General features: G+C 43.6%; 1 protein-coding gene across 1 annotated transcript in view; it reads left to right on the forward strand.

Annotated features, from left to right (window-relative positions):
* Positions 1-25,045, forward strand: part of sorcs2 (sortilin-related VPS10 domain containing receptor 2) — a 259,444-nt gene that overhangs the window by 221,186 nt on the left and 13,213 nt on the right. The window contains exons 7-13 of the mRNA XM_070854331.1: positions 3,787-3,905; positions 6,649-6,738; positions 16,583-16,762; positions 19,313-19,459; positions 21,196-21,298; positions 22,507-22,583; positions 22,794-22,885. Coding sequence (XP_070710432.1) covers positions 3,787-3,905; positions 6,649-6,738; positions 16,583-16,762; positions 19,313-19,459; positions 21,196-21,298; positions 22,507-22,583; positions 22,794-22,885 — 808 coding nt within the window. The remainder of the gene's footprint in view (positions 1-3,786; positions 3,906-6,648; positions 6,739-16,582; positions 16,763-19,312; positions 19,460-21,195; positions 21,299-22,506; positions 22,584-22,793; positions 22,886-25,045) is intronic.

The following is a 25,045-nucleotide window of genomic DNA, read 5'->3' on the forward strand; positions in this document are numbered from 1 at the left end:
TTGCCGTGGGTATGTTTCTGTGTGGGGAGTGGGGTCAATGGAGAATTAATGGATAAGCTAAGGAGGGGTGTTAGGGGGCCCCTTGGGCAACAACAGCAAATCTGGATTATCATATCAGCTGTGTGACAGACAGGTTAGTGCTTGCCTCGCCACTGAGGGCCAAGAGGGTAATAGAAGTAGTGTATTTGAGATTGTGTGTGGGTCGGGAATGCATGTGTGCGTCCTGGGCTTCACCTCCTTTCGGTCTCACAACCCATAATCCCTCATTCTAAATAAACCTGAGTAGGCAAAGTCAGAGAGTAGTGACGAACGCGAAGGGCAAAATGACAGACCATAAGCCTCCCCTCTAAAAAAGATCCACCTCTTCCATCCCTTGAGGAGCCGCCCTGTCTCCTAGAAATTACGTTTCTACACATCTGATTTGCAACAGCTAATTTGTTTTGAAGGACACATTTTGCACACTGAATTATGTTTTCTGTCAACATGAATAACTGGCAAAGAAATGTCAGAAAATATTGGCACCGATCATATCAGTACAATGTTCCCTGCTGACGTATTTCACTTGTTTTCCAGCAAGATAACAATCTTCCCAAAATTCTAGCCAAAGTGCTTTTGTTGCCTAAACGTAACCACAGACCAGAGTGTGACAGCTCTACACCTTGTGCATCAATCCACCCTCACCCTGACCACCTCCCTGCATGGTACATAAATGTGGTATTACACTCACTCAAAGAAACATTGTCTGTGAACCCAGCCCCGGTAAAGATGACTTTTGTCTATAAAACAGAATTATGACATTTAGTAAGAAACAAATGTAACTTGTAGGAGGCAGGCTTGTGAGGAGACATGCAGTCTTTTAACCCGCACACTGAAAGATGCTGCCTGCAATGTGAAAGCTGTCAGCCCCAACAAGGCTGCCTGTGTCTGTGGAGGGTGAACGAGAGAGGCTGTCTGTCTGGGCCAGCTGCCCAGGCACGGGAGCTCTTCCTGAGGCTAGGCAGCGCCACATGGTCCCCCCCCCCCCCCTCACCCCCACCCCTCCGTCTCCTTCTCATTCTCCCCCCTTTTCCTCTCCCCGCTCCCGTGCCCAGATAGACAGATAGTCGAGGGGGGCTGGAGCGATCAGGCATGCCAAACCAAGCTGTTCACCCTGCGCCCCCCCCGTCATACGCGGCGTCGCCAAGGTTAAACGGTGGCATGCCACATAGAAGAATACAGGATCATGGGAGTCTCCGCAGAGACGACGAACCGTCCCTGGTGCATTCCAGGAGGGGGGGGGGGGGGCGGGTCTGCACCCCAGGACTGCTTGAGTTGATGAGAGGGACAGAACTCCAGAGAAATGGGGGTGGTCGATTGATTGATGAGCCGTGTGTGCAGGGAGGCTGGCAGGGAGTGTGTTTGTGTGTGTGTCATTAAGGGGGATTGATGTGCAGGAGAGGGGGAGTTTACCTTGTTCATACACCGATACACACAAGCATGCACACATTCACTCCCCTGTTTGGTGTGTAGATAGACAGAGACATGTGTAAACACACACACACACACACACACACACACACATCTCCAGTACCCTCCATTGTATAGAAATGTAAATGATGGTCTCAATGCAGTCTGTGCAAAGTAATAACTTCATCCTTGTTTATCTATGAGTGACTATTTAGTTCTTACAGTTTTCTTTGTCCCAGCCCCTCCTAGCACAGGTGCAGGGAACGTGAGTGTTTGCAGGTGTGTGAGGACAGCAAGTAGCATGAAAAAGTGTATGTGCCACGAGCTGGAATTGAACACTTAGCCCAATCTAATGGTTTTTTAATGAGTTCTTCGCCGTATGCTGCTTTGATTAAATGTCCAGGCTTTTCAATAAATTAGCCAGTCCATTTGTTAGACCAGACACCTCCAGAACAAAGACAAAGCAGAGGGAGAAAAGTGCAGAGAGCCACTGCAGAAGATGGGCTCAGTGTTATATAGTGGAGTTGTTTCATAAGTTCAGTGTGGCCGTTTATATTCTCTGGTACTTGTGGAAACCTAATGTTGTTGCACGGCTATGCAAAAGGAGTGTAGGGTACCCAGGTAGGTGGGTTTCTGTCCTTACCAGCTCACCCTCTGGCCCCGTGAGAAGTTACAGTCCTGTTAAAAACACACCTTTACTGTTTCATACTTCTGTGGCAGCAAATCAAATGGGGAGAAATCAAGAGGAGCCGCTCTTCCCTTTGGCTCTCAGATCTGGGTCTCCCAGGTGGGAGGTCTGCGGATGGATCCATAGGAAAGATTTTGTTATCATTTTTTAATGTTCATTATCGTGCCAAAATGTCCTCATTTGCAAATGTATCCCTCTCTCCATTCTTCACGCCCACATTAGCTTTCCTCGCACACCCTGTTTGTGAGCTCGAATGGTAACTTTCACACATGATCTCTCGTGATCTAATCATCAGATTTCCATGAGACGTCTGAGCACATTCATTCCCCCCAAGACGCTAACTCCCTCTTGTGCTTTTGCACTTCAGTGCGGGATGATTGTTTTTCAAACCACAGCCACATCTGCATGCAGTTACAATAACTTCTTGAAAGATTTGCATCAAAGTCAGTTCGGTAAATGTCTCATCCACTTACGTGGTCGATCGGCTTTTAAGTTCCTGCTTGGTGACTTCACGCTGAAAGTTCTAAGTTGCGGCGAAGCAAGTTTGCATCTGGTCAATGGAAGGTCAAACCTAGTATTGTTTGTGCAGGGAAAGTTTGCTGCAGCAGCTCACAAGTGAATAAACTCCACATACGTATGGGTGCAGACTTGCAAGGTTATGTGTGTGTGTGTGTGTGAGAAAGAGCATTTTCTCTATTGCTAGCTTGTCACCTCTGGGAGGAGAATAACAGCTGAATTTCAGCAGGAAATGTTGCTGATGCAGCTGCTGGTTGAAATTCAATACTGGGTGAGCTTTGCAACAGGCACTAACCTCTCTGTGTGTCTCTCTGAGGATAATCCCTCCCGGCCATTTGGATGCTAGAACGGCTATATGTCTGTGGGGAAGCTGTCATATCTTATAGAGTTTAGAAAAATGATGTCTCAATTTTTCCATTCACCCAGTGTCTCTCATACTCTTCTTCCATGTCCACTACCTCTCTCCTCTTTTCTGTCTCTCCTGGTCGGTTAATACTTCATGTTTATGTGTGTGTGTGTGTGTAAAAACGGACCTTTTTCTCTTACCATATAGCTCACTACATAAGGCATGGCCCTGTAAGGCGCAGAGCCTATTTCAAAAATGCAAATGAATATTTGATGAATCCTCAAGGAGTCCTGAGATAGCTTTAAAAACCATGAAAAATGGTAATTGTCAAAATATGAATAATATATTTAGCAACAGTATGAATTGAAGTGGATATTTTTTTGAATAGTTAAAGTACATTTGAATATATTCCTCTTCATATGGATTGTTACTGTTTATGTGAATCTGTATTTATGTATGAAGCACATGAAACCAACATTGTTTTAACTTTGCCATTGATCACTGTATCCCAGCTTCAGTCAGTCATCCACTGATCCAGTGCTATCGAGATTACATTCTATACTAGAAACTATACACAATACAGCTGACATACCCATTAGTATGGACATCCATTAACAACGACCATAATTATATCCTTAATAAATAAAAGAAGGTGCATTAAACCTTTAGGCGTATTACATAAATCTGGCACAGTTCACCTGTTTCGAATGTGTTCCACTGCACTATAAACACTTTTTTTTGTACACTGTACCAGCACTAACCTTCTGTCTGGTCCTGTGTGTCACCGCAGGCTACCTGTACGTCACCTGTCTCATCCAGAACTGTTCGGACAAAATGGTGACGGCTCAGTTCCTCGGCAAGATCGACCACAACTCTCTGCTGGTGCAGGACGACTACATATTTGTCAAGGTAAACACCACCACAACAGGGGGAGGGAGGGAGGGAGGGAGGGAGGGAGAGCGAGAGAGAGATGTGCATTGTTGAATTCTTTCTCATATTTCTTAGTAAAATAAAAACATAAAACATTTTAATATTGAAAGTAAAACATATTTTCTTGCTTTCTGTTAATGTAAATGACACAGTAGGTACAGTGTAGATACCACGTATGCAGAGCCAAGTTTCAAGTCCAGTTCAGCATCAAACTGATGCAAAACATAACAATGTATATCATGTCAAAGCAAGCTGCCACCTAAATGCACTGTAATTTCATTTCTAAGCAAAATGATTCTGACTGTTGTGCCTTTAAGCAGCCGAGCAGCTCACCACCACATCTGATCTCTTTGTAAAGTGCAGGGTGAAGTCTCGTACACAATAGCAGCTCCCAATCTTCTCAGCAGTGCTCCAATTTGTTAATTACACTAAGGTCTCAAAATGAATATAATCAGTGCTATACTAACACTGTGCCGTGCCTTTAGGTCTGCCTATCTAAAACCCGCTTCTCCCCTCTTATTCTTAATCATTCAGCTATTGTGCATGTGTTGTATCTGCCAGTGTATCTGCTATGTGTATGGCTGTGTTTGCACCCACACAACTGAGGCTGCCGTCTCTTTACTGATAAACTCTGCTGCTCAGATAACATACTGTACTGCTGGCTTGAGATGGGAAGGAATTGCTATTCGGGACATAGTGCAGAATTAATCTCGCCTTGTCTATAATTGACTTGCCATGCAGTACAGTACTGTACGCTCCAAGGAGACAGAGCACTGAATCCCATTTGCATATGATAACAGCAGAATATACATGAGCTGCTATGGAAGAGCAGAATTCCTATAGTGGGGGTAGAAGAGTCACATCCTGTGGGTGGATGTATCTATATGTTTTTTTGCATTGTGTGTATGTGAATGGGTGGAAGTGTGTGAATGTGTGTGTGTGTGTGTGTGTGTGTGTGTGTGAATGTGTGTGAGGAGAATTAAATCCTCATTAGGCAACAATAGACTGGTCCATTATCCCCCAGGGATTATCCTCCCAGTATTACTAACCCACTGATATCAGATGTAGGGACAAATGTGTGGGCATGATTTCCTCTGGGGACACCCCCCCCCACACACACCCCCACCCCAACACACACGTACACACACTTTCATTTTCAGTTTGACTTCCTCACTAAAATCTCTCTAAATTGTCTTTGTGCAGATTGATTTGCAGATCTTTTTCTCCCCCTGTGGGTTTTGTCTCTCAGGCTGTACTGAGCCTGCTACCCCACCATCTGATAGGTGGGGGTTATTTGTTCTGTACAGCCAGAGAGGAAGATCTGTGGGCACTACTTAGAGCTGTAAAGATACAATCTTCTCTGCATTTTTCTGGGTAAAAAAAAAAAAAAAACAACTTACACACACTTGCCGGCGGAGTAGCCGGGTCCTTGGGGTGCTTATCTGATGTTAAGGCCATATAGAAACATGCGGAGTCAGAGCTCAGAACGCAGCGTTGGCAAGCACACACTCGCCTCCAGTCACTCACACACACTTCATCTCGTCCCACTTAGCCAGCCATGCTTTAGAAAGCGATTCCTTTTCAAAACACAGTCGATAGTGCTTCCCTTAGGTGCTCTTACTTTTAAAAATGGCTTTCATTGTTCATCACTTTTTCATCACTGTTCAGCATTAAAAAAAAAAAAAGCTCAGTCAGTCTTGCTCCTTTCAATCACAAACGATGGTCGTAATCACAGCTCAATCTGAGCGCAGACGGCAGAGGCTCAGATATCTGAGAGAGTAAAAAACAAAAGCTCTTCCCACAAAGCCAGATATAGAAGCCCTGAATACAAAGTTACCTGTCTGATTTTGAAAGCAGCTCCTCTGAAAGTTTAAGTGCAGCTCACCTTACAGAAAGCCAAACGGTGACAGGGAGTGTGTTTCAGAAAGTGTTATGCGGGCCCATCACTTTGGATATGTCATATTTAAGTGACTGTCAGTCACCCTCTTCCTCTGCTCAAAAGTAGCCTCAGCTGCTTGGATATTCTGGTTCAGCGCCTTGTGAGCTCTCTGATCAGCTCTCTCAGCAGGTGGGGGGGGGGCCTTTTACCCACAGGTCCTAGTTTGTGAGGTGGATGTCGAGGTCTGGAGAGTTTTTTTTCTGCGTTTACCTTTCAGCACGATGTGAGTCACCAACAGCAGATGGTGAACTTTGCATTTTCACGCAAGGTCTGCTCACTCGTGGATGTTGACTACTGCAGTGGAAGTCGTTTTTCCTCTTCTTCGAGAAAGAAAATATTTAAATGTCTTACGATTAAATGTTTTTCTTCCAAAAGAAAAACATTAAATTCAGTTGTTACAGTTTCTGGATGCTGAGTTCTTCTGGAGTCCAGTGGCACAAACTCTACGGTCCATTTTAATCTTCCAATTAGCCAACTGGACTTATGTTATATTCAAACTGACATCCCTTTTTCAGCTTCAGTTGGACCTTTATTTTATTCTCATCTCCTCTTCCCTCCTCTGTCTTCTTTTTAGTTCTTTTGCAATATTGAGGCTTTATTGTGTGCGTTTGAAAGATTAAAAGCGACCCGATCTATAACAGGTAGATCTGCTACTTCACACTAGAATACAAATTTGGGATGTTAACTTGTGGATTGTTCTGAGCAAAAAAAAAAAAAAGAAGCCATGTTGAGACTGTGTGGTTTATTTCTTTTGTTTTTCTTTTGTTTTTGTCCATTTCCCAGGTCACCACAGGCAACCGCACCAAGCACTATGTGTCCCATCAGCGCAACGAGTTCGTCCAGATGAGGTTTCCCAAGTACGCCTTGCCAAAGGTAAGGCACAACAAGCAGTTTCAGTGTATAACAAGGAATTAACAGCCAAAATTAGCCTAGATAACAAAGGAGTGTCCGTAGCAACAGCATTTTTCTGTGTTTCTCAAGTTTAGAAATATATTTTTTTAATATTTTATCAGTCTAGGCCTCCAGTTTCACTAATAGCTCTCCAGCTCATTCTGGCAATATGGAGTCATGGTGTGGGAAATGTAATAACTGCATCACTAAACAAGTAATTCTATTTTCCTCTATCATATTTCTCATAGACTCTTTACATTCACATTAGTTTTACAAAGCTTCACACAGTCACGCTCTGCCAGTCTGACCATTTGTGCATTAAGACTGTAAGACGTGCTCCCCAATAAACCAATACCTGCCACCGAAGGTGAGATGTCTTTCCAAGCATTCCAGGGAATCCAACCTGCAGCTTTACAGCCCTCTTGCCACTGCGTTCTGCTTCTTCGTTTGGGGTGCACCCAAATTAGTCCAAGAGCTGGCCTGACACACGATAGCTCCCATAAAATATTCACCACGGAGCATCGATCCAGTCACATCCTGTGTCACTGACAAGGCAAAGACGATAAATGAGCTCCACTTCGACACGAAACCGGGAACCTTTCCCTGTCAGCATCTGTGGCACAGGGGGCCGTTTTAGTGTGACACCGGGCTGAGTGCTATTGAACTGCACTGATTGAATGCAGAGCCTGGGGAGAGCTCTCATGTATTTTTCAGCCTTAATCCAAGAAAAGAAAACCTTTACGACAATCACTGCCATTGACACTCTGTCAGAGAGGACTGTGTGGAGTGGGTTTTCCACCAGCGCGCGCACACACACACACACACACACATTGAAGGAAATGTTTAGAATGACTCTTGTTCGACTCCAGCCCACCACTTAGAGAGATCTTGTGCCTCAATTGCTTCTTCGGCTGCAGTACTCAGTGATCCTCAAGGAAGGTGAAAGGAATTGAATTACACACACACACACACACACACACACACACGCACAAACACATGTTTACATTTCATAGGCATTCAATCCCTAACCACTTCTTGTCTGACCCTGAACTTAACCCTAACCACTGACCCAAAAATCTGCTTTTTCCCTGTTGGGGACAGGCCGTCCTCAGTTAACCTGTCTGGAGTCTGAAATGTGTCTCCGAAGGTAACCTGAGTCATAACCACACACACTTTTCCTCTCCTTCTAACAAGAAGAGACTGCAGGGATCAATTTGATTAGGTGTGGCAGGAAGGCATTGGATAAATCAGTTTGTGTGCGTGTGTGTGTGTGTGCGTGAGTGCGTGTGTGTGTGTGTGTGTGCGCACGCAGTTGTGTAAGTGTGTGTTTAGTTAAGGTATGCCCTAGTTGCTCTCTCACTCTTGTCTCCCTCTCTCTCTACATGTGTCCTCTTACTTGGGTGAGCAGATAGGTCACACATTGCTTAGCTTTTAGGTCGACCATCATGGGAGGGGAGAAGATGGGGGGGGGGGGTAGAGAAGGAAAAGAGGGATGGAGTGAGAGACTGAACAGAGGAGAGGAAGGGAAAGTGTGTGTGTGTGTGCGCGTGTGTGTGCGTGTTGGGGGAGAGGGGGAGAGGGGGAGTGTTCCGAGTGCCATGTTTTTCCACTGTGAATAATTGAAAGGCTGGAGGATAAAAAATGCAAAGGCCATCAGAGAAAGCAGTTTGGCTGTGTCCTGTGAGACCTGACCTGAGTTATGGATTAATCACAAACACATACACACACACTCATGCACGCACACACACTCATGCACGCACACGCACTCACACACACACACACACACACACACACACACACAAGCGTACAGCCTGGTGGGCTGTGAAATCACAGGTAATAATTGTCCCTTTTTGCTCCGCTTCCATCTCCCATCCTGTCTTTTTAACACTTTATCAAGTAACACTTAACAACCTCGGCCTGCAGTCAGCTGCAGCGGACCAGCTGGAAGGTTTTGCTCAGCAGCACCTCAGTGGTAGCTCTTGGGACGTTCAAACCTTCAGTTCACATGGTGTGGACCAGGTTTACAGCTCGACACACTGACGCTCTCTGATGCGTGTCAAATGTAGTCTATGCAAGTCCAGTGTTGTCATGTTGGTCATCAGGGACTCTTTACTGTCTTATTTCACACATGAGCATGTTAGCATTAGCATTAGCTCTCCCAAAAAATGTGCAAAATTTGCATTACATTTGTTCCCTGGATCAGCGAATCCTGGCTGCCAGAAGAATCACTTTGTCTGTGTGGCAAACTGTAATGCTTCAGATTTGGTCATTCAGTTTCCCTGCACTGTACTGTGTGTGTTTCAGGTTAGCTGGTGTCGGACGTTGTACACATTTTAAAGCCACCTGAGGCAAATTTGTGAATTTATGTTATACAGCGGAAACTGCTTACAGTGATCACAGTTACAGCGATCAGCTCCCCGTATTGATCAAAAAACAGAATAATTTCTAGTCTGCCTCCGACAGGCTACCTGAGACTGCTGCTCCGAGCACAATGAAATCATGACGGGAAAAAGAAAGTCATTTTCTTTCAATGAAAAATGTAGCCTTCAAGGGTGGAGGGGGGGGGGGGGGCACCTGTGGTTGAAGCCTTCCTCAACATAAGTTAGATGCTAATTTTGCATGATAAATAGAGACAAAAATTGTTAGAAGGCAACATAAGTGATCCGTTTGACAGACATGGTCATTATGAAGTGTTTCCACTGTAGAAGATGAGAATTTCCCCCTTGGGGGATAAATAAAGGTGCATCTTATCTTATCTTAAATAAAATTGGCTCAACCTGACACTAACTTTTTCAGAGCTACAAACGCCATCTCACGGTCTTCAGCCGCAAATGAATGAATAAGTGAAGTTGAAAGAAAGTGAGCAAACCTGCAGCTGAAATTATTTTCTCACACAATAACACAAAACAGTTACTAACACCGAAACACCCAATACTTATACGTCTAATTACCCATCAACCTGCTGCAGCAGGACTTGCCAAACTCTGCAGGCAGTTAGGAGTGGCATGGTCTTGAATATTCTTTGGCTTGCAGGTGGAAGTGTCTACAGGAGGTGTGGAGTACTTTATGTTTGGGAGTGGAGTTAAATCTAGTGTACAGTTCACCAGTAGTATTGAACAATGTCTGGAGCAAAGGTAGTGCTGACATCGCAAGGCTGAGTTGTCCAGAGAAGCTTGGAGTGTGTGGGTATGTCAAAGGAAGCTGAACAGAGCCAGAAGCCTGCAAAGTCTTTCTGAAAGGTGAAATGTGTGGGCCGACTGTATCAAAGACCTCTTAACAGAATTCGGTGTGAATAATGTCTCAGGGGCATGATGAGGATTTTAATGATTAATGGGATCTGTTAGAGTGTGAAAGGAAATGAGCTTAACGCTGCTGAGAGAGGGTGAGCACGCTGAAGAGGCTATTATGTCACAGCTGACTGCCGGGGGAAATCTGGCATCAGATGTTGTCCATTTTTTTAATGAAATGAGCACCTGACATGATTCTGTACCAAGTCTCAGTAATGTTGCAAAAAGAAGTTTGGAATGGCTGCATGTGAGCTTCCAACGGGAGAAATGACAGAAGTGAGTCTTACATCAAGAAAGTATACAGTTTTATTTAGCATGTGGCATGAAACAGGATGTCTGACACGTTCCCCCTGGAATAGCAGGATGAGGTGCACCGTTTATGCCTGCCTGGGAATGAGGGGGGGGGAGCTGTGATCAAAGTACCTGTCACAGAGAACAGAGGCGCTTTTAGTTACCATCAGCATGATATCATGATTACGGAGACAACATGCTGACGTTAAGTAGGTATTATGTTTACCATCTTGTTCTAGTGTGCTAGCACTAACACTTTCTTAAGTAACACCAAACACTAAGTACAGGTTAGGTTTTTTGAAGCATTGGACTGGGCGGTGTTGGGCAAACATCATTAGAAGTAATATTGATACTGGATGATGATGTTCAGTTGAAACTTTTCTATGCGTATTGTTTTTCAAGTATATCAATCTAACTTAACCAAGCTGCAATACGTGTCATCAGTGATGTAAGCAGTATCTCTTTTGTAAACCGTAAAATGGCCCGTTACTTTCCAGCCTTTGCCAATCTCTCACACACTGACGCTATGCTTCAGGAGCAATTTTGACTTCAGTGTCTTGACCAAGGGCACTTCGACATGTGAATGGAGAAGCTGATGTGAATGGAGAAGCCGATCCTCTGGACGATGTACTCCCCCTTTGTGATCACGGTTCGTGATGACTGACCCTTGTTAAGGAAAATCCTGCCACCATGTGTCTTTTCATTGAGGAGGGTGAAATTGCTTAATTTGGACTGCACAGGAGCTCAGGAGGTAGAGCTGGGCGTCAATTAATTGTGGAGTGACTAGTTCAATCCCTAACCCCCTAACACCCCCCCCCCACAGAGTGTGTGTGAGTGGGTGCCACTTTCATCACAGAAGCTCTGACATGTTGTCCACAGCTGAAATTAGGAGCTGAGATCAGGACAGACACATTTCCTCAGTAAGCAGATGTAAACAGTGTTTGATGGGAAAGGCGGTCTAACAGCAAGACAAATGACAACACTTAGATAAATCACAATGAAAATGAAAGATGGATGATGCTCTGTGAGGATGTGTAAAGTTGATTAATATTCAGTCTCCCAACAACCTTCACGTATACATTTGTCTATAGGAGACAGACGCACATTTGATAATCCATCCATCACATCCATCACATCCATCCATCCATTATCTGTAGCGCTTATCCGTCAGGGTCGCGGGGACATTTGATAATGTCATCAGTAAAACACAGCATATTATAAAGTAACACAAGATGTTCATAAGCACACCGTAGGAGCTGGAACATCTGTTTCACTTTTTCACTTCACGCTTCCTTTGATTCACCTTCACCCTCCGCTCCGCTCCGCTCTTGTTTCATTCTCTCTGGCTTTCATACCGCAGTGTGGGTTTGAGCTACTGTGTATACTTTACAGCTGACTAATCACGCCGTTTATTTTCACTCATTCTTGCGGTTTGTTTTTGCCTTACATCGGGTCCTTACATTTTTTTGAGGATGTGCGTGGAGTGTCTCTGCACCCAGACAGTTTCCATTCATGTGTAAATTGAGCTTTAGCCTTCGCCATCTCGTTATTTCTTTCTGTCTTTGACTTTCTAGTGTTATTAATATCATACTGAGTTTGGGTCAGGGGAAGTTTAAAATAGCTGAGTGCAGGTTATTGCTTCCAGTGGCTTGTGCAGCGTCTGGGACCCAGGATCTGTGATATTTCACTCCTAGCAGTGACTCTTGTCTCTGGGGTGACTGTGGCCCTGCTGGCCCTGACAGAGATGGATGGCAGGTATTTATTTCAGAGGGCACTCAGTGATGCAGCATCATTAAGAGGAACACTGGTAGAGACATCCTGCAATATCAGGTCTGGGTTTCAGTCGGAAGGTTAAGGACAACGCACTTGAAGCCAAACAGGTGGCCTTTTCGAGACACTCGGCTTGACATGCCAGATGCAGAGATTTCCCATGACCATTTGTCTTTACTTTGCCCTTATAATGCAACATTTAGCACCTTTAGCTGTGGTGAAAAGTAAATGCACAGCTCAAATGCCACTGACTCCAGTCATAGACCGGAGGGTACAGGTATGCTGGAGTTTCGACATTTTGCTGCGTGTTTTGCACAGCAGCTTTTGTATCTCACCGGCATCCTTCTACATTTTTGGTTCTGTATTTTTGCTTCTAGCACCAGTTTGTCAGCCTGTCAGAGGTCGACTGGGATCCAGTTCAAGACTACACTGATGACGGTGCCACATTTTCAGCTATTTGACTGCAGACTATTCGCATCCTTTTTTAACCATTCCTACCATCGTACCATCTGCACATTCACACCCTTTACAAGTTGCAATGAAACGGACCTCCTGCTCGTAGAACACATTTTTTGAAAGTATTGATTTCAGTCCTTCAGAACACTTGTGTAGTTTCCGGGCTTTGGGAGCTGGAAGAAAACTAATGCTCCCTTTGAAGTTTCTTTGCAGCACCCATTTGACAAACTGCCTTCATCACATTCACGCTCCCAGACAGTGTTACATGACTGCTCTACATGTGTAGCTTACAAAAGCAATCTCTTTGAATCGTATCTGTCTTTTCTCATCTCAGCCAAATCCATCCGGTTAAATTTGTGTTTTCATATGTTGGCTCACCGGGTCCTTAAAAAAGCCTCTTCCCACTGCCGTTCCATCATAATCATTGGATTCGCACTGTATATTTCAAACAGAATAGAAGGATGTTTAAATATGTTGCCCAGCTGCTGTGTGTGATCTCTGCATTTAAGGTTAAAAAAAAAGGCTCAGATGGAAGCACTTCACAGGTAAAGGCATTCTGGATGGGGCTCATGTCGCTGAGGAATTACCATCTAAACTGTGTTCCAGGGAGTTTATTTCCGTATGAAAAGGTCAGTTCTGAAATGTTCTGTACCCTCTTAACCTTTATGGGCACGACTTCATTGATTACATTTACATTAACATGCAGTTCTGAGGTTTTAACGAGAATGTAAACTGAGTAAAAGGCAAATATCAAGCAACAACTTTTGATAGGAACTGTAGATTCATATAAAGTAGGACGCTGCACCTAATCAATGTCGTGACTCTGATTTCATTCTGTTCATCAATTTGATCTTACCTATCACATCACATATCTAAAAATCCATTTCCACAGTACATACTGCGTGTACCCTATCGGCTTCAGTCATTCCGTGATTAGCTCGTCCATTAGCCGGTATAAAGTCATCCACTGAAGTAAACCACAAAGGTAAGCACTAACTGCAGTGATAAATACATTGTGCTTCCATTAGCTGCTTCCAAATAAAAACCACCCCATGTTTCACCAGTTTATTGCTTTTAATGTGAAGCAAGAGAAAATGTTATGTTTGCATTAAATTACTACCACTCATACAGCTGTAGGAGAGAGCTAACAGTTGACAGTAAGACTGATATCAGTACAGGAATGGTGGCCAATAACATAAAATACTGCCATTAGCAGAGATAATAGATGATTTTGACCATAAATAGTATTCAAGTCCAGCCAGGACCCCTTGCTGCATGTCATCCCCTTTTTTTTATTTATCTTATCCTGTCCCAGTGAGGCAGAAATGCTTATTAATGTGTTGAAAAATGGGGTTTTATTTCATGAAAAGGATTATAAGCTTTGGTTAGGTGCAAAAACTTCTTGGTTAAAGTTAGGAAAGGCAAGGTTTAGACACCAAACTACTTGGTTTTCTAGTTGTACAGTCGTTTACCCATTCATCCATCCACCCTCCTCCTGAAAAGGTTTTGTGGCGAGATATGACAGTGCTGCACTACTTTTGCCTGTATTCCTAACAGTCAACAGTCAGCATTTGAAGAAACACTAAATGCTGTTGTTTTTCTCATGAGGACCGTATCTCATATTCATATTTTCACTCATATTTTACCCATTTACCCAAGCTATGGTGAGACTAGGGCACTACAAGCTCTTTCCCCCATGCCACAAAAAAGAATTTCTTTGCTTTCAACTCTCGGTCTTCCAACCAAGGAATGTGATCTTGGTTCTTTTGGTCTAGACTCACATGAAAAGATGATCAAATCATATAAAGAGAGTGAAAATAAAGTATTTGTAAGCATGTGCTGGGTGTTCACGTGTTCAGTCAGTGTTGTCTGCATGTATTTATATCCTCACCTCAACACATCTTCTGCAGCGTAGGATTATGTTTTAGCCACTCTGGTGGGTGGAGGGCTCACTCTGAATGTTAAAAAGGCAGCAGAAGTCGAAGTTTGCACACTTCTCAGTGCCAACTCCTCCTCGAGCTCCAAGCTGCTGCCTGAGCAGAGCTGTCAGTTACAAACTCAGGATACAGGGCAGTGCTTTAAAAGAGGAGACGGGTAGACGAAGTGAGAGCAGCAGAGGTAGATGGAGGGAGATGCAAGGAAAAGTAAATGTGGTGGAATATTCCAGTTTGAACTCAAATAAGATGCCACCATTACATCGACTGCACTTGTATTTCCTCATTTGCGCGGTACAGTCTGTACAAAATTGACGGCTCTTCTGCCTGTAACAGTTAGCATGACTCACTGGTAGCATAACTTCATAACCATAACCCTACACCATGATATTATAGTAATATTTTGTGTAGATATAGAAGGATTGGTTGGTTGTTGGCAGGTTGGTTGATTATCAAGTCACCTTGATAATTTGCATAATGCTTTCAAAGTGACAAAGAAACTTTATTCATGAATTGTAAAGCTCAGAGAAGGGTGAATGGAATAAAGTGATTGGGACATATAATAAGAACACTGGAATTCAAAAGAGATGCCATATTTTATAGTCACCTTTAGTGTTGCCTTGGTGAATACATGGAACATGTTCATTGTTAGTTTTGATGTGGATTGAGGCTCTGTCTGGGAAAACAGTGTCTGCATTATATTTTTCCTTGTACCCTACAGTGTGTGTCTGTCGCCAAGTACTGTGGGTTGGTCCATTTGATCAGGTCAAGAACAGATTAAGTGACCGAATGTCATTTGTAGAAACCTGCAACCCTATCGCCAGACAAGAACACCGATCAAGCACCTCAAACGCACACTGGCCAATTACAGTGCAGCATCAGCCAGCTCTGGCCAGGGTCCAAAACAGGGCTGTGATCGCTAGACACTCATGCAATCGTTTCAGATTGCAAGTCCTGGTTAAACATTGTGCCGTGTGGGCTCCATGCTAGCCCCGTGTACAGCTTTGTTCTCTTTTGTTTTTACTTGTTGCATACTTGTCTTCCTGGCAGCGCCCAGCTTACTGGATGACTCAGAACAGTACATTTATGAATATGAAGATTAGTGCGCAGATTTCAATACTGCTATTGCTCAGAACCACAACCATAAATCCAAGGGTAATTGAGCTCTTGTGTTTTTTCTAAGCAAGATGGCAGAGTGTCAATGATTAGAGACACACCTTCTCGGGCACTTTCCCCCTCTGTTCTGATGGCTTTATCTCCAAATGTTATGTTAATGTAATCACTAAGACAGAGAAAGTGCTGAGTCGCTCTTTGCACCGTCGTTACAGTCTTTCATAAGTGATGAAGTCATTTGCATCAGAGGCTCACAAGCTATGACAAGAACACCTAACAAGTTTTCTAAGCTGCCAAAAACAGTTTTTGGATGGGTGAAGCATTGCCTTATCTCCCCCAGTTTGTTTCTGTGACTCTGTAGCTCTGTATTTATCGGATTATGTTCCCCAGCTCACAGCGAGTTACTGTCAAACTTCTCCATGAATCAGACTTTGCTGCTTTTACTGCTTTATCTGTTCTCTCCTCTCCTTTTCCTCTGTCGTTTTCCCTTTTCCTCTTTGTTCCCTCCACCTGTCATCACCTGCTGCGTTTATTTTACTGATATTATTTTCTGCTTTAACCTTTGCTCATTTTTCTTGTTTTCCTCTTCTTCTATTTTTAGTGTCTAATGTCTTTTTCATCTTTCAGCCTTTGTCAATGAATGTTTCATGTAGAGCCGTACAATAAATCCTCCCTTAATAAAGGTTCTATTGTTGTTGATTGGTTGTTACAAGCAGATGTGAAGATTCTACGGTCGTACGGTTATTTTGGAGGATGCGGTTTGTGATGCTGTTGAATGTATTGCATTATACACAGATGTTTTAGCCTGCCCTCATTGACATAAATGAGGTGGACAAAATAACACAAACACCTACTACATACCCAAAATGACCATACAGTCGAATCTACAACTGTCTAGAAAATACTAACTGTTCGTTTTTTTTTTTTTTACCCCCCACCTCTTCTTCTCTCTCCTCCATCCATCTCTGCCCCCAGGATGTTCAGATAGTGAGTACAGACGAGAACCAGGTCTTCCTCGCCCTCCAGGAGTGGTACCAGTCAGACACATATAACCTGTACCAGTCTGACCCCCAGGGCGTCTACTACTCCATCGTCTTGGAAAATGTTCGCAGCACCAAGCAGCCAGAGGAGAATGTTCTCATCGACATACTTGAGGTGAGGTGAACAGAGCTGAGTCCACATCCAAGCAGGATCTAAATGTAGGCTTCGTCTCCCCTGGGGACTGACAGTTGGCTGAGTAGCAAGACACATGAGTCCAGCAGTCCACCCCCAAACCCCCCAACCAGGTTTTATTGTTAACAAATCCCATTAAAAGACCAAAACCAACAATATGTTTCTGACTTTCCCACCTTATCTGCGACACTCAACTCTGAAATAGTTCATTTGTTGTGGATTTCAGTTGTGGATTCGTACACATTTGTTTCTCTGGATAGTAGCTCCACCAGCAGGATGCTGTCAAAATAAACCCAGTGTGTGTGTGTTCATGGTAATGAGAGAACATGCCAGCTAACTTACCGTTTTGCTGAATCCTAACCGTGGCATAGATTTTGACACATCTGATGGCTCTGTGTTTGTCTTCGCTCAAACTAAAACGAGGGAGCTGTCTATCAGAAAATTGTGGCATTTCACCCACGGTGTAACATTGCCACGACGCACTGGTTAAGTAGCAGCACATCAGCAAAAACAGTGGGTCTCCTATGAAAGCCTGCGGTTTTGAGTGAGTTGTAACAAGAGATGACAAAAGGAAGGGAGTAGTTTCTGCAGTTTGCAGAAAATTCCTGCAGTGTGCAGGAGGTGTGTAATGTATCATAGTAACCATTCATCCATGCACACCCGTTCCTCCAGCCATCCTCCAGTGCTTATTAAGCCACAGGTCACAGTGGCAGCAGAGAACATCCTAGACTGGATGGCACATGTAATCCCCTCCCGTGTGTTTTGGTTCAGTTCCTCACTCACCTCTCAGTTGGGTGTACCAGGAATACCTCCACAGGGAAGCATCTGGGAGGCATCCCACTGCAACCGGGTACCTGTACAACCTCAGCTGGCTCCGTTCAGTGCAGTGGAGCAGAGATTCTACTCTGAACCCTTTCCAGATATAGTATCTGACTCCTTATCTTCTTAAAAGTAAGCCCAGACACCCTGGGAAGGAAAACTCATCTCAGTGTTAGGTCTATCTCAGGTAATGTTGGCTGAAGTTGCTAGAGTGAAAACCTCAATAAGGAGCAAGACGATAACGATTCCCTAGACTGGAGTTGCTGTGCAGGACTACTACACAGTGGATATGCTAGTAGGACATGCCAGGACATTTGTAGATGGTGAGCTAGTTTGCTGGACATGTTGGAACCATTGCAGCTGATGTTACAACAGAGAAACAAACTGTGTGATTCCTTGCACTTGTGCTGTTGCGTTTTTGGTGCAGTGTCAGCCCCGAGCACAACACTTCAGCACGTGAAGACGACCACAGCTTGACAGGCTTGTCATGCCTAGTGGCTGTCAGTGGCCGAGTTCAGTAAACTGTCGATTATACAAAGACACTCCTGTTAGCCGTGCCTCCCATGCCTTCATTCTGTATGTTCATCTGTGTCTCACCTGAGAGTTTTATCAAGGTCTCTGGATAAGTGGGCGCGTAGGACGCGAAACAAGAGGAAGAAGGAGAGAGCGAGTGGTCGAGGAAATAAAGGGAGGTGGTTGACCATAGAGGCACAGCCCCCTCACTGCCTCTCTCATCCCTCGCTCCAGGCTGCACTCTGAAGATAGAGATAGAGAGGCAAACAGCGTGCAGGGGGATGGAGACGGACTTGAGAAAGAAGGAGTGGAAACAGAAAGCGGAGGAGATGAAGTGCTGAGCATAAGTGGAGAGATGAAGGAGTGCAGACAGGAAGGAGAGAAGCCAGAAGTCCAGAGAGAATACAAGCAGGCTTTATGTCCTTTGATTTAAACAATTATCTTGTTTCGCTCTAAAAACATCAGTGCTACATAATGGATAGCAGTGGGAGCTGGGGGGTCTGCAGATGGACACGTCTGACATGCTGCCTGACTCTGTTTCGCTGTCTGTCTGCATAGTTTCTATCATCATCTTGCTGTTTAAAGTTTCAGCCTCAGAGCCCGTGGCTATCAACCTCACAGCCGCAAAAAAAACCATGCAGTATGTATTGATTTCAGTGTATTAAACTTTTACAGCCCTGTAGTTTCTGTGTCAGTGGATTCCTTTCAGCCTTTTAAGTAACATGCATTGGTTCCAACCACTGCTGACAGTTAAAGGGCACGTTCTCGTATGCTCTGGTTAATATTCTAAATGTAGCCGTATAGTTCAAGGTAAAGTTACAATCCAGTTAAAGCAGTCTTACGTTTGAACTCTTCATAAGGATTCTACCAAGAGCTGAATTCACCACATTTTCCCCTCAGCCTGCAGTATGTCAGGGCCTAAGTAAGGAACATCACAGTTTGACTACCCAGCTAGTGGATTACAGTGAGACTATGGGACTTAGATAACACATTCTTCTTCTTAGAAATGAAGACTTTAATTCATAAGCAATAAAGACGTACCTTTGGTCATTCTAATGCACACAAGAGTTTGCCCCTGCAGCCTTCCTTGGTTGTATGGTATGACCGTTGGCCGACTCTTCTTTGCATCTTTCACAGTCACCATGATGATTCCCAGCTGTTGTTTAACCCAAACTGTTGTGAATCCACCTCGTTCACCAGGTTCGTGGAATCAAAGGAGTCTTCCTGGCCAATCAGAAGATTGATGGCAAAGTGACAACTCTCATCACCTACAACAAAGGACGAGACTGGGAACCGCTGGCCCCGCCTGCCACTGACATGAATGGAAAGCCGCTCAGCTGCAAAGCGGTGAGCGCACTAACACATTTTTGTCTTGTTTGCTTCATCTGCGTGACAGTGGTTTGTTGTATTTCTGCTTTTGTTTTTCCAGTGGCCTCACATTTACTGTACAGACACGAGCGCGGTGTCAATCGCCTTGTCCCTTGGCAAGAAAGCCTGTTTCTCAAAACGAACTTGTCCCATCAGATACCTGGCTTTAAAGTACAAAGCAAACACCTCAAACCGTTGCTTACAACTTGACTTAACTTTTTTTAATTGGCACACATTACAGTAATATAGGTACACCAGTGAATGCTGCTCCTACTGGATATGTCATGTATGTATGTTATGTGTACTAGATATGATCAATCAGTCACAGGTGTGACTTGTCAACCAGTTTGTGTTCAGAGAGTGAACACAAAGTAAGTCAAGTGTTGCCTAGCTCCTCCATTCATCTTGTCAGAGTTGATGCTGTAGGTTCAGACTGCAAAGAGCAATGAGCCAGCTGATATCCATACATCACACCTCACAGGGAGATACCGTAGAGCGAGTCCAATCCTTTATTTGAGCCATTACTCTCCTCAGCTGACGGATTTGAAGGGAGACACGAGTATCACCTCGAGGCTCACACACATGGCTGTTGTTGCCCTCCTCTTCTCTTTGGCCGGATCCATACATCAACATAATGACCTTGCAAAGAAAATCAGCTCCCCTGAAATTTTTTCACGTGCATCAGTCAAAGAGGCAGCTGTTCTTCAAACACTGGCGTAACACACCTTTGCTGACATTACAAGTCTCCCAAAGCCAGATACTAAATATCTAATGTGTCACCGTATCAGACGAACGCTGTCAGCTTTATCCATGACATTACCAGCAGACAGAGACGGGCCGAGAGCGATGACCTCTCGTATGCACAGAGGCAGTTTATCATAATGTCTGAACAAAGTGTGTGGGAGATAGACGCCTTCAATCTACATTTAATCTGTAGAATACAAAATAATCAGTATCAAAGTAATCATATGCGAGGCATATAAAATATAGAAACAATAAAAGATTAAAAAGGGAGAGTGCATGAGATCAGGAAGGAGCGCGCTAAATAAATCTGGGCGTTGTCAGCATAGCTATGATAAGAAATGTTATTGTCTCTAATGACATGGTTAAGTTGGAGCACATAAAGGTTGACTATTGAAGGCCCTGAAATCACACTATCCTTGGCAGACTTTTTTTTCCCAGCTCTGCCTACTGAGGTTTAAAGCATCGACATCCAGAGCGGCTCTGCGTCTGATGACTGTTTGCCTTTGAATCCAGCCTCACTCTCTCCTTTGAAACGAGTTAGCTTCTGCTAAAGACCTTTTCCTATATTAAACTTGATTAGCAGCACTGAATCCCCACACTGAGCTGTGTTTGCAGCAGGATTATCTGGTATCTGCGTGGTAAGACTCATTAAACATGGCTGAGTGTCTTCAGTTCAAGTGATGCTCAAAGCTGACTTCCCAACTGTAGCACTTGCCTTCGGATAAGAGGTGTCCCTGTGATGCAGTATCTCATGGCGTGTCTCGTGGCGAATCCTTTTTGTTGCAAATCTTATCTTTGTATGTCCAGTGTACAATAAGTGGGGCGACCTCATAGTCTCAAGCACTGAAAGCTTAGTTTTGTTCCTTTTTTTTTCAGAAAGAAAGCATTGATAGTAGTAAAACTCACTGCTACTGAGGGAGAATGGCGCTCTTATCCTCACATTGAATCCTCTCCATGCTTCTTTTCTGCAGCCGGACTGTCACCTCCACCTGCACCTGCGCTGGGCGGACAATCCCTATGTGTCCGGGACCGTCCACACCAAGGACTCTGCTCCAGGTCTCATCATGGGTGCTGGTGAGTGTGCAGAGCAAAAAATGACATTTCATTTATTCATAAATTGACTGCATGACCTTCTCCTTCATTCATGCATCTCTCTCCCACTGTTTAAGCGATGCAATCAATGTTTCCACTCGGCTGTGTGGGACTTTAAGCGAGAGTTCTGCATCTCACAGACGCAGCAACGGGGTTTGTTTGTGTCTAACTAAAAAGTGCCACTCCTCCAGAGACAAACCCCCATTTACCCCGGGAAAAAGCTCTGACACAAGTATCCCTCTCTGCCTGCGCAATGGCGGAGTATAAAACCACGCTGCTTCATGCCTGAGCACCCACAGAGGATTTCCACCGAATCTGCCAGCAGTTTTATTTATTGAACACTTGGCTGTGTTTGTTTGTGCACGGGCACAAGAAAGCTTGATTAGAAAGAGAAAAAAACAGTAGTCCTGAAATGAGTGGGCCGCCTGTATTTTTTTTTATGAGATTAGAATGAGAGGAATATGTGCTATGTAGGTCATGCCATGTGTCTCTTTGTCCGCTGTGGAAAAGAAAAGCAAATGCTTAAATGTTAGGAATGACCAAATACTGTCTATGTTCAGAAGCAATTATCATCAAATTAGGAAAAATATCAAGCTGATGAATGAAGTATGTTTTTGAGCAGTTTAAGCAGGCATTAAAAGTCAAAATGAAAAATGAAAAGATATAAAAAGAAAGGTAGATGAATAGTTTGACTCACCAAGAATAACTTGTTAGTCCACTTATTCATTTTCTGTTGACTTAGTTGTCCGTTTGTTTGACGTGATCCCACAATCATGACCCAGTCTTTCATCCTTTTTTACTTTGAAAGGCAGTATTTTGACTCATCATTACTGACTTTATGATTTGTTCTCATCTCTTGGCAGTCCTGGGCCTCTTTCTAACAGTTTCTAACAGTTAAGAATTAGAAAAAAAAAAAAGCAAACTCTTCTTTTCTGTCAGATTTCTGCTAACTTTGCAAATCTTTAGCTGCACAGAATCTTCCAAGGTCTGATCTCCATCCATTTGGTAAACTGTTAAAGGGAAAGTAAAGCAATAAAAAGGTTTGGGTTTGTTATTTTTTTTGGGTTATTCACTGTCTCCTCACATCTGCTGTCTGTGTCTTCTTCACTCTCTTTCAATCTGTTGTTGCTACGTGCCTCACATGAGCCTCCCGGCCTGATGAAATTTTCACTTTCTCATCTTTTCTTCAGGTAACCTTGGCTCCAAACTAGTGGAGTATAAGGAAGAGATGTACATCACCTCGGACTGCGGCAAGACGTGGAGACAGGTACATCAAGTCCTCTCTTGCTTATTCTTTCTCTCTCTCTCCACTGCTCCCCTCCTAACCCTCTCTTCACGCTCCCTCTGCTCTCATGAAAGTTACACAACCCGTCGAGTTCGGCTGTGCACCAAAGTAGCTGATTTCAAGAATGGACATTAGTGGCATCACTTCACACATCTTTTCACCTCCGATCTTTTTGTAATTGCTAAAACTAAGGTTTTCGAGGAGGAGCATCACATCCTGTACCTGGACCACGGTGGGGTCATTGTCGCCATCAAGGACACCTCTATCCCCCTCAAGATACTCAAGTAAGATCACTGTTATGTCACTGTAGCAGCAGCAGCCCATGCTGCTGCAGCCTCAGTATGTTATTGACTTTTATCAAAACCATTTAGTGTCACCCCCCTCTGTTATGACAGATATGCTGCAGGTTAATCAGCACTGATTATTGTAAAACTGATCAGCTCCAGTGGATCATCCATTAGAGGCCTCAGTCAATAAACCTTTGCTTTTATTGAGCATTTCAGATTTTTATAGGTCGAGACTAATGAGATGAAATCTAAATGTTAACACAATGGGACATTAAGGCATAAATGAAAGAGCTAGAGGTACAGCAGTAAAATATGAATAATGTATTCCAACAGTGAAGAAGATAAATAAGAACAATATAACAGTATAAAATGATTTTTTTTATCTCATATGATAGCCACAAAACAGGCAGGTTGCCGTATATATATTGAAGTAAGGTATGTATATATATATATATATATATATATATGTATGTATATATAACATAATGCATTCAGTATTATCCTGGCTTTAAAGTGAGAGGTTTAGGGTTCACCCAAATTATGAAAAAACCCATTTTCTCACCCCTTTTGAACCTCCATAATCTGGGTGAACTGACCATCAAAGCTCCACAGCCGCTGAGCCACTTCTACATCCGCTCTGTAGATTTTTGCAGCACGGGGAAAGATCAGTTAGTTCCCAGTCCAGCACTGTACCCTTCAAAATCATTTAAGATCATCCCCCTCTCTCCCCACAGCTCACGCAGACTATTTCAAGCTCAGCAAGATGTTATCTCACCGACCTTAATAAATAAGGATGAAATAATGAGAAACCATAGATAAGAGAGTACTCAGAAAAAGATTTATCACAGACTAAAATCAAATGACCTTTCAGACGGGTCCTCGTCTGTCTCTGGGTGAAAGACTGCCGAGTGTTGTCCTTCACATTTCTCTCTCGCTCATGCCTCAGCTAAATCAATAACCCCAAAGGCCTCTGCAATGTGGTGGAAAACATCTCGCAGACCGAAAGTAAGAGAAGACAGCTGATGAGCACAGCTTCTACCACTTTATTACACAAAATGGCTAAATGAGTGTTGTCACCTCATCTGCTTTTTTCCAAAAGTCTGTGTTTCATTTGGGAGAAACTCTTCTCTTAGCGGAGTTTTTCTCGACAACCAGTATCTCTTTTTTTTTCGCCTCAGCTGCTCCATAATGGAGAACAGTGTTGTGTGCGAGAGCAACACATCTCAGCTGTGGAGACTGAAAAGCATTGTTCTCAAGCCAGAAAGCTAATGTTAGAAACCGCAATGTTATTCCAGTACTTTTCACATTGATTTATTGCATCTCCAGTACGTGTCTCTGTTGGACGCCTGTTCTAATTAGCTGGCTCACTCGTCTCTCTTGTAAAACTGCAACTTCTTTGTTACGCTGGCATCCTGTTAGATCATAGGCTTTTGTAGAAGGGGGTGAGTGATGTCCAACTGGCCTCCAGTAGATCAGCAAAATAACATTAAGTAGACTTTTAGGTTTTTACTATGTAAAGCCTCATTGTTGATACTGTAGATGGTAATTAGATTTTTTTCTGGCTTTGGTTGGGAATACAGGAATATGCACCACTAAAGGACTATCCCCCTTTAGTCTTTTTTATGGAAACACTGCACTGTAAACAGATGCTTCTTTTCTGTTGGGTTCCTTGTGTTTTTTTAAGGTGTTTTTTGGGGGTATTGTCTGTATTAAACAGACAACAGTTGACAGGAAATGAGGGGAGAGATGTTTGGGAATGGAAGCACCTTAAATTTAAACTAAAAAAAAAACATCTAATCAAATATAATCTGCGTCCATGTGTAAGAGTGTTCTCGCAGGGCTTCAGCAGATTTATCTTTCAACCCATGGAAGTCAGGCCACCAGTTCTTCTTATTAGAGGTAGCATGAGACAGAAATAAGCAGAGCTGACAGAAAAAAAAAAAGGAAAGGGAGGACAGAGAAAAAGACATACAGCGATAGACAGAGAGAAACTGAGGATATGACAAGCTGCAGTCAGAGAGAAGTTTAGAGGAGAGTCAGTACTTATCTCCGCTAAGAACCCTTCTTGACCTAAAATGCCTCCTTCAGTCCTCAGCGTTTAGACACTCATGATACTGCAAAAATATCTGTCCACATTCTGAAAACAAGACGCCGCAG

The sequence above is a fragment of the Pempheris klunzingeri genome, chromosome 23, assembly GCF_042242105.1.
Source record: "Pempheris klunzingeri isolate RE-2024b chromosome 23, fPemKlu1.hap1, whole genome shotgun sequence".
NCBI classification, from domain to species: Eukaryota; Metazoa; Chordata; class Actinopteri; order Acropomatiformes; family Pempheridae; genus Pempheris; species Pempheris klunzingeri.